Genomic DNA, 10,683 nt, shown 5'->3' on the forward strand with positions numbered 1-10,683 from the left:
GATGCGACCTAGTAAAAAATAGCAAGCCCTTCTCTTTCCTTTTTTATTTTTGAGAGAGAAGTATTGGGCCTGCAGATCTCCCTGTGTTTGCTGAAGGCCAGCACAATTTATTTTCTGGAGGTGTTGAGGCCCATCACGTTATTGGGCCTGCTTGAGGAAAGTTACCTAGTTGTATTCCGCCCAAGAAACTTGTAAAAAGCCCCCTTTCGTTCCCTTCCGTTTCTGCTCCTTCCTGCTGCCGCCTCTTCCTACTACAACAGCCGCCGACGGCGAGAAGCCTCCTCCGGTGCCATGTCGATGACTCGACGGACGCTACGGCCGGCGTCGAGCGGCCGCCGTTCGATCCATTTTTTTTTTAGTGAAAACTGTAGGAGAGTTCTGCACCCTGATCTTTCCACCGACACGGACTCTATCCCGACGGCCCGATGGAACCTGACGTAATTTTCCTGACCCCGCTTGTAAGTTTTCCTTGTTTATTTACAACGTCGGTTTCTATCCTGCAGGCTGCAGCTAACCCACCTCCCCACCTCGAAAAAAAAAAACCACATCGTGCGTGCGGTTCGGCCGGTACCGCAGGCGGCGCATGGCGAGCGGCTGGAATTGCGGCGAGCCTAGGCGGCGGCGGCGACGGCTGGGGAAGGAGCAATCGGCGGCTGCTGAGAGGAGTGGCGTGCGAGAGATGGCGGCGGGCCGGCTCGAGCCTAGGCGGCGGCGGCTTCGTCGACGACGACGGGGCCTGAGCGAGGAGCACTGGAGCAGCTCGAGCGGGATGCGAGCCGGAGCAGAGCCGGTCGACGTAATTCCTTTTTTCTTTACTGTACGACGGTTTCTACAGCTAATAGTGCAAGCCCACCTCTTCCCCAAAGCCCACGTCGTCAAATCGTGCGTGCGGTTCGGGTGGAGTGGGCGACCGGCGAGGCTGGCAACGACGGCGGCCTCGAGGCGGCGCACCCGACCGTCCAGGACGAGGAGCCCCGACATCCACCGGCGGCTGCACCGCCTGCCTCTATCTCCCTCTCTCCGGCGAAGAGCTTCCCGGCGTCTCTCGTCCGGCGAAGCACGTCCCGGCGAAGCGCATCCCAGCGACGCAAAGGCGGATCCCGTCAATTTCTTTGTCCAAACGAGGTCACCTCCTTGCTGGGCCTGTACTCGCCGCCTGCCGCCGCAGACGCCACCCAGTAAGTCGGTCACGCTGCCGCCCAATGCTTGCTGGATGAATCGATGGACTTTTTTTCTGTATGCTCGTGTTTTGCCTTGTGTTGCGATTAAATTTGTTTGTGCTATCACATCTTGCGTAGTTAATTGCATCAGCCATGAGAAATATCATGTTGGATCAAGTTGACCTGCACCTGTTCGATGGAATGCGCGTGAGAGTTTTTTTTTGGTATACTGCAGGTTTGTTCTTTACTTACTGCCTTCTCTGCAAGCTTGAAACACAAACCAATGTTACAAGATTTTATTGTCTGCAGAAGTAATTAATTGGATGCCACTGTTTGAGCTTATGAAAAATTGCATAGTAGAGTTGGCCTGATCATATCCTCACAATTGCTCTTCTTAACTTTATAATTGGTTTAGAAGTCTTGCAGTGGGCATTTGGATGTTTAGAACGGCAATTGATTTTTCTTTGCTTGCCATGGTTAATTTTTATTCTTTTAATTCATGCTCTGCTTGGCGATTGATTTTCTTACTCACGCTATCGGTTTTAATTTGTTGGTGTCGAATACTTGTACTTAACGTGGCTCCTGTACCATGCGATCCTGCTAGCGGCCTCATCGGTGGTTGTCTTCAGCTGCGGAGGAACCAACGCATTAGCTTCGCCGGTGTGCTTCCTCTCGGTTGGTTCAGCATTGGGCGTCGGAAGTGCTTTGGATTCGTTGGTATGAAATCCTATAGCTTGCTTCTCCAGTCATATGTACTCCCTCCGTCCCATAAAGATTGGCACGATTTTAAACTAGAGCTAGTTCAAAACCGTGCCAATCTTTATGAAACGGAGGTAGTACTTGTTTATATCAATTGGTTAATATAGCTGAAAGAATTTAGCTGTAGGTTGATCAAAATCTAATTTATAGCAAGTTGCGGCTTTATTGCTGTCCCTTTTCTGGGCTCAGGACCGTTTGAAGTGCTCACCTGATATATAATAAGCCTCTGTGATAGAATCCAATTTTGTGTTTGAGTCCTCAAAGTCCAACTTCTACATGACGTAAAAGGTGTTTTTGCACTTGCTTACAATGATATTTGGCCGATATTTGTCCTGAATTGCCCTTGTGGATGATAACGACAGTAAAGGATTGTCCTTTTGATGATAACAAAGCTGCGGTATCCCTTATGCTGACATAGCACATTGATTTTATTGTTTGCAAGATCTCGTCCTTCTGTTCTTGGTAGATTATTTGGCCAAAGCATCTATTATCTGCTTCGATGCTTCGAGTGTTGGGCTACAGAGTTTCTTTTATATTTTCAGAAAACATATCTGTAGGATACCATACTCTCTTAGGACATCTAAATTAGTGAATCTTCTGAAAGCTTTGCATGCTTACAGATATGCTTGGTGGCACTTGTTCTCTGAGTGGTGTTGATGTTGAAAAGCACCGTCTTGCAGCCTGCCGTACGATGTTGCAGAAGTTCTCTTGGAGATCTCGTACTAGACTCTTTGTTGCTGATGGCTCCATTTTAGGGAGCACAGAAGGTATTTTCTTCAGAAAAAACCATTCCCTTGTCTTATTTTTTTTTGGGGGGAAACTGTACTAGAGAATCTGACACTACAGAAATATATTAATAAAAAGATATGCTGCGTATACAATTGTACAAGAGGGATTAACAAGCGAGGAATTAGGAGACTTGTTTGTTTAGTTTCTTTTGAAACACATGAATTGGTGTAAATTGTTTTGGTTAATGCTCTTCATCACAGATTCAATTGGTATAGAGGACTATGTAAGCATATTCTCAGAATGGACTTCAAATAAGAGATGGAAAGACAGCCAAAAGTCTAAAGGAGAACACAGCTGGTTCATCTCATCCACCATCAACTTCTCAACCTGAACTGATATGTTATGCCAAAGATTCAGGATAATTTGGATTGCAGAAATGTGATGTTCTTCAGCGTCAGATGCTGCTGCCTGCACATCTGGCTATGATAAGGTATTCATTTCCTGCTGTAATTTTGGTATTAATTTTATAAAATGCTAGTTTCTACATAAGTATTCCGTGACCTAGATCAGTGCACTTTTGAAGATTATAAGTCAAAATATTCATGATTTAGTTTGGTGTCGATCATTGATATTTTTGCCACTGTCGTAGCCAACTCCATATATCGCCCAGTTCACTTGAATCTAAATTCTTTTGTAGTCATCAAGCACTTAATGCATTCTATGAGCAGCATCACATTTATTTTTCCTATGAATTTTTTCATAATGATAGCTTTGTGTTTTCAACATGCTTCCAGTAGTTTCCTTGCTCTGATTGAGTAGTGCTTCTATGTTCTCACAAAATCACACAATATTAAAGGCAATATAGTTGGAAGTGAAGTTGAGTAGTGCTTCTATGCTCTCACAGAAATCAGGAGGCTGGGGTGATATGACCAGAGGTGAAATGGATCCATTGTTGTTGATGCTGCTACAGGAAAAGAATTCTAGCTCTTGATGCCTTGCAGACTGAAGCTATTGCAGCTGAACTTGTTGTCAAGCTGGCAAATGAGCTTGGCATTACAAACATTGCATTAAAATTGAGTCTAGTCTGCTGGCTGCAGCTCTGGGTGATGGGAACCGAGGGGCAGTGGCTTTTGTTAGATGGTAAAGTTGAATGGAGTATGGTTAACTCTTAATCGTCTTCCTTCTGTACGGAGAATTTGTATTCTATGTTGCCATAGAATTCTTATGTTGACCTGGAATTTGTATTTTATTAGCACTGAGAGAATTCTTTCGGGTATTTTGTGCTTAATTAGTGCACTGCTATGTTTTCCATTGATTTTTCTATTTTATGTTGGCACTGAGATTTCTTACTGCAGTGATTGGCTAAAAGCTTTGGTGTAATATGAATTAATGTATTGCTGGTCCAGTATAATCTTGACAATGCCCAATGTTATCTTATGGCAGTGACTGCAACAGTTGCTCAACATACAGATAAAAAACCTTCCGATGGAACTACATCACATGCAAGTTTTTTTACAACACATGCATCCCAGGACGCGTGCAACGTAAGGCTGAAACTGCATGTAACGTAAGATTACAACTGCAAATTATGATGCCAGTACTCCCAATGTAATTATCTTACGTTGCATGCGGAGAAACCGCCCGAGGCGTGCGCTCAGTGCTCAAAACAATGCATGTAGCCTCAGCGTAACTTTCTTACGTCGCACGCAGAAAATCTGGGAGGGGCTGAGCGGGAACACGCGACTGGGTCACGCACGTTTCACACAAATTTGGAAGAATATAGCGTAATTGGGAGAATGTAGAATGTAGTATATGGTAGTATGTAATATGTAGAACATAGAATATATTCTACTTTTTAGGTAGAATATGCAGTTTTTTTAACATACTCTATTGTATATACAAATATGAAAGACATTTCTAAAACATAGTAAAAACTACGTGCCAACTTGCAATTTTTTCATGTATTTCACTTTGAAGTATCTTATAAATAGTATCTGAATTTATTAAAAGCGATAAAGTAGAATATATTCTATCATATGGTAGAATATTTAAGATGGGAGTAACTACACCCGGGAGTACTTTGTAATTTTCCTCTCTCTATATATATTTAAAAGTAAGAAAACAATTACAAGCAAGGTTACAGGGGGAAAACATCAGAAGGGGGGAGAAAACAAACCCTATCAAGGCACAGAGGCCAGAGAGACAAGTGTCAGGACATTTCGATCCCTAAGTGTTTTGGTGTTAATGACAACATGACTCGTGGACTAACCGTGTGCTCGAGTGTTTCAGATTTGAGATCATATGGCACAAGACGGTTCGTTGCCCTCAAAAAGGAAAGAAGCGTAGCGGTGTTTAGTGGCTTTTTATTTATGTTGAGTCGTAGGAACTCCGTACTATTAAGAGAGAGTCCAAATAGGAAGGTATTGGGTGAATCAACTTCACATACGCAAACTACCTTATTTGCACCCACATAAAGCCTACCCGTGCGAGACAGAGCCACCCAAAGTCTAACTGTGTTGCCAGGTCTGTTCCAGGCCAGGAACTTCCGGCCTACCTCCGGTAGGGCGGAACTTCCACTCAACGTCTAGCCTACCTCCATGATGCTCCTGAAATTTATTTATGTTTGGCGGAGGTTGGACCGGAACTTCCGGTGTATGACCGGAACTTCCTCCCCTGACAGACTTAGTGCATAACGGTTAGATTTTGAGACCCCCATAAATAGTCATCCCCTACCTCGGGATGAAATAATCCAAAGCCCAACTCTTTCCACACCATTTCAAAAGCTTCAAAGTGCTATATCTCCCTCCACAGAGCTCCCCCCTTGTTGATTCTTTGAGGATTGGAGGAGGAGATCTAGATCTAGAGTTTCACCAAAGCAAAAAGTTGATTCTCCTTGTTTCCTTTGTGGATTTTGTTACTCTTAGGATTTTGGGATCCCTAGCCGGAACGTGTCTCCTCAAGGCCACTAATCTTATGAGGTGGTGCTTGTGAATTCGGGAAGGAGCCTCCAATTAAGTTGTGGAGACGTGCCCTTTTCCTCGGATTGGAAGCCTCCAATTAAGTTGTGGAGAGTGACTCGGTCAAGTCTGTAAGGGTTGGCATTTGCCCTCAAGGAAGCCACTTAGTGGAACTCACCTCACCTTTGTGGTGTCGTGAGAGCTCATCCCACCTTTGTGGTGTGGTGAGTTGGAGAATAGAGTGAGCCTTTGTGGCGCCTCTACCTTTGTGGTAGAGCACTCCTCCAAACGGAGACGTACACCGACCCCAATAGGTGGAACTCCGGTGAAATCTTACTCTTCCTGTGTGGTATCATTCTTGCCCCTTTACTTACTTGCAAAGCTTAATTGTTTATCTTGTGCTTCAGCTATCAAGCAAGTTTCAATTGATTATCTATTACTTGTGTTAGTGCTTCGGCTATTGTATCATACTAGGGGTGTTCATCATTTAGACGTTTTAGTGAACCCATGTATTGATGCTTGTATCCCTAAAAGTGTAAAGAAAAAGTAAAATTGTTAGTCGCCTATTCACCCCCCCCCTCTAGTCGACCATACCGATCTTTCAACAAGCCAAGTGAGAAGGGCGTCTCTAGCCTCCACTCTAAATCTACAACATTGAAGTTTCAAGAAAGCCTAAAACTTGACCAACCAAGAAGTGACAAGAGGGACCGAATTGTTGAAGATCCTATCATTCCTACTCTTCCAAATTTCCCAGGCAGCGGTGATGAAAATCTCACGATGAAACAGGGGGGAACACATGCCTTGATGGCAGTAATACGATCCTTGGGGGTCGCAGGAGAAGGCAGATTTAACCAATTAACCCTTATGCGCTGCCAACATTCCATACTGAAGGGGCATTCGAAGAAGAGGTGATTGCTAGTTTCCCTCGCATTGCTGGAGCAGAGCGGGCAACGAGTCAGACCATCTCGAAGGCAGTGTCTCCTATCCAGGATGTCATGAGTGTTGAGACGGTCACAGAATAAAAGTCAGCAAAAACCCTTAAGCTTAGGAACACATTTGTTCTTCCAAATCCACGAAGAGGCAGGGTGGCGACGGGGGAACGCCTGCAGGTAGAACTTTTTAGTAGAGAAAGAGCCCGAGCCCCAATTGCAGAGCCAGAGGTCATCGTCTTGAAGCGTGAGAGGTTGGGCATGTAGAGTCTCCAAGATCTCCTGAACCTCATTAAAAGCCAGTTCCGACAGAGGAGGATGAACAGATCAAAGGGATCAGGAGCCTGGACGAAGGCGCTGAGGGTAATCCATTTGTGTCTGGCAAAAGAGAAGGCATGAGGAAAGCGATCCTTGAATGAGACGCCATCCCACGCATCATACCAGAGAGTATGGGTGAAACCGGATCGGATATTATCCGGCTAAATCCGGTTCCGGATCCGATGGTATCGGATATGGGAAGAAAAATGACTATCCGGTTGGATACGGTTTTGGATATTGGATATGTTATTCGGATACGGTATAAGCATTATCCGGCGGATATCGGATTATCCGGATTTTAAGTCGGATTATCCCACCCTAAAAATTCGGATATTATCCGTTTTGTGCTTCTAACGGGCTAAGGCCTAAGGCCCATTTACTAGCCCATGTACTAAACTGTTAACTATACATAGCCACAACCCACCAACGCTGTCATTTCTCTCAGTCTCTCGTTCAGTCTTCTCTCCCCGATAGCTTCTGTCTTAGTCTTTTGCCCTTCTCTTTGCTACCAGGCTAATTGACTAATATTTTTGTGGTCATCGTTTCTGAGAGCATGTGTCCAGTGTAGTACAAAGTGGACTGGTTGTTGCTGAACGTGATTTGTTGTTGCTAGCGTGGATTAATTGGGTGTTCACTTCTGGCTAATGTTGCTATTATGCGGCATTATCCGTCCATTATTGTCCGTTTCCGGTCTGGTACCGCTCCGCTACCGTACCGTTTCCGTTTCTGACATAATCCGTTATATTCCGTATCCGTTTCCGCGTCCGAACCTGTATCCGTACCGTTTCCGAATCCGATAAAAAATATGGAATAGGATATGGTATGAGCATTATCCGTCCGAATCCGATCCGGTTTCACCCATACCAGAGAGAAAACGTGGAGCCACCGCCAGGAAGACGGGCCGCAATCTCTTTGTAGCATGAGGTGAGGCTGAGCAAATCCTTCCACCAAAAGGATCCAACGCGATCCTCCATGGAAGGCACAGAGTCCCCATAGTAGGCGGACCAGATCAGATTCACCCAAGGAATATTGTGCCGGTTATAGAACTTATGAAGGAACTTGATCATTTGGGTTTCGTTGAAAACCGAAAGATTGAGGACGCCAAGGCCCCCATGACTTTTCGGAGAGCACACCTTCTCCCAAGCCGCAAGGGATTTGCATCTGCCGGTAATTTCCGATTTGTTCCACAAGGCAATCCTTCTCTGTTTATCGATCGCCTGGATGAAGCCCTCCTGGACCTTGAGCACGCTAAGGGCAAAAGCAGGGAGCGCAGAGAAGACCGATTTAACCACCTGAAGATGCCCTCCAAAGGACAGAAAAGAAGCGCAGGACGCCAGGTGACGATCGATCCGGTCAATGACCGGCATGAGGTCACGAATCTTGGGCTTGGAGAGACCCACAGGGATGCCCAGGTAGGTGAAGGGGAAGGTACCAATTGAGCATTCCAGCGTGCCAGCCAACACTTCAGCACAGTGGTCCGAGATGTTGATAGGCAAAAGGCAGGATTTGGCGAAGTTGACGCGAAGTCCGGTAGCTTGGGCGAAGGATTCTAGCAGAGCTTTAAGGCAGACAAGTTGCATACTAGAAGCTTGCATGATGAGAAGAGTGTCGTCGGCATATTGAACAATTGGAAAATCCACATCACCGTTGGGAATGGGCAGTCCAAAAAGGTTGAGGTGGAACGCCCTGTTGATGATAACCTGAAGAAGATCCGCAGCCAGAACGAAGAGCTAAGGAGATAAGGGGTCCCCCTGACGAACACTTCAGAGGCAACTGAATTGATTGCCAGGCACCCCATTCAGCAGAATAGTCGAAGAACCAGAGTCCAGCAAGTTGTCGATCCAGCCCATCCATCTATCATCAAAACCCATATTCTGCAAAATGGCCTGAATAGCAGAGTGCTCGATGAGGTCAAAAGCCTTCTCAAAGTCCAGTTTAATAACCACAATTTCCCGGCGAGAGTGCTTGCACTGATGCAGATACTCCAACGTCTAGGCCAGACAGTCTTGGATGGAGCGGCATTTGAGAAAACCATATTGGTTGGCATGGACGAGATTCAGAATAACACGTTGCAACCTGATGGAGAGCAATTTGGTAATCAGCTTGAGACAGGAGTTGAGCAACGAGATCGGCTGAAAGTCATTGACATATTCCGGGCACAACACTTTGGGAATCAGAGTGATGAAGGAAGCATTGAGACAGCGCAAGCTAACGTTGTGGTAGTAAAATTCATGACAAAGGGCGTAGATTTCCTCCTTGATAATGGGCCAGTAGGTTTTGAAGAAGAGCCCATTAAAGCCATCGGGCCCTGGAGAGCGATCAGAGGGCAGATCCTTGACAACAGCATCGATCTTTGGCCACCGAGAAGGGCGCAGAAAGAACCTCAAGCCCATCATGGCGATGAATCAAATCCGCCAGGTAGCACGGGAGAACGCGAGTTTCAGCCTGGCCCAAGCGATCGTGAAAAACAGTCCAGAGCGCGTGGGCTTTGTCCTGGTGGGACTCAAGGTTGGGCCGTCAAGCTCACGAAGAACAGGGTTGGTTCTCCTCCTGAGAGCTTTCGTGGCCCAAGCATGGAAGAATTTAGTGGACTCATCCATAAGCTTAACCCATCTGAGCGAGCAGCGTTGCTGCCAAATAATTCTTTTGAGACCCCTAAGATTTTCAACGTGAGCCCTGAGCAGAGTTCTGAAATTCCATTCCCTTTTGACCAAGGGACGGAGCTCCTCCAGGTGATCCAGCTCATCGATAACCAACTCACTGTTAGCAATCCAGACATCCAGGCGAGGAGTGCGTTTGCTCCATTGTTTGAGACCCCTTCGCATAGCCTTGAGACGAGCAACGACCCGACCAGCCACCGAGTTAGCATGAACCGGGAGATTCCAGAACATGGAAACAACTTCCAAAAAACCCAGCATTTTGATCCAATAATTCTCAAATCTGAAAACAGACGGCTTGGGGATGGACGACGAAATGCTGATAACGCATGGCACATGGTCCGAAGTAGAGCGAACAAGAGGGCGTACCAAAGTGTTAGGATGGTTGAGAACCCAGGCATTGGAGGTGAAGAACCAATCGACCTGTTCCAGGAGGGGATCCTCTTGCATATTACTCCAGGTGAAGGCTCTACCTGGGAAGGGCAATTTGTTGAGCTCAAGCGCCGCAATGGTATTGTTGAAGTTGAGAATATCCTGAATGTTGCCGCCCGGTCTATTGCGATTCTCCAAAGAACGATAGAAGTTGAAATCCCCAGTAAAGAGCCAGTCTTCATCATCCCCAATATCCTGATCAAAAAGCCAATTCAGGAAATCCACACGGGCAGCACCATCACAAGGCCCATAGATATTGATCACATGGAAGCAGTCCGAAGAGAGGTTGGAACGAAGCAAGACGTGCAGAACGAAGGGGAGAGCCTCCACGACAGAGCCTGTAAAAAGCACCCCATCCCAGATCGTGAGAAGACCGCCCGAATTACCAGCCACGCCCGAGGCTGGCACGAAGGCAAAATGATCAAGACGACGAGGAACAAATTTCTTGACATAGGCTAAATCGAAGGAGGAACGTTTGGTCTCCTGGAGACACACCACAGAACAATCACCTTCCAAAATACGCGCTCGCACCGCATCATGTTTTTCAACCGCGTTAATGCCGTGAACGTTCCAACAGAGAAATTTGTGCCGTTCGATCCATTGGTGCCGAGAAAGATGGGCGGCGGGAGGCCCTAGTTCTGGAAGGCTTGGATGGAGATCTACACCCAGATCGATGAAGGTCGACATCCGCATGAACGAAGGTGATCCATGGTTCCATGTAATTGTAGAAATTGTTTTAGCT

The 10,683-nt window shown here is 46.2% G+C and overlaps 1 protein-coding gene across 1 annotated transcript; it reads left to right on the forward strand.

Moving 5' to 3' along the window:
- The first annotated feature begins 425 nt into the window (after positions 1-425).
- LOC104582433 lies at positions 426-4,028 on the forward strand. The gene is made up of 6 exons (XM_014896351.2): positions 426-458; positions 706-1,178; positions 1,765-1,877; positions 2,540-2,686; positions 2,909-3,138; positions 3,553-4,028. Exons 1-5 carry the CDS (start codon positions 426-428, stop codon positions 3,037-3,039), a joined length of 897 nt encoding a protein of 298 aa, XP_014751837.1. The 3' UTR covers positions 3,040-3,138; positions 3,553-4,028.
- Positions 4,029-10,683: the final 6,655 nt, after the last annotated feature.

The sequence above is a fragment of the Brachypodium distachyon genome, chromosome 1, assembly GCF_000005505.3.
Source record: "Brachypodium distachyon strain Bd21 chromosome 1, Brachypodium_distachyon_v3.0, whole genome shotgun sequence".
NCBI lineage: Eukaryota > Viridiplantae > Streptophyta > Magnoliopsida > Poales > Poaceae > Brachypodium > Brachypodium distachyon.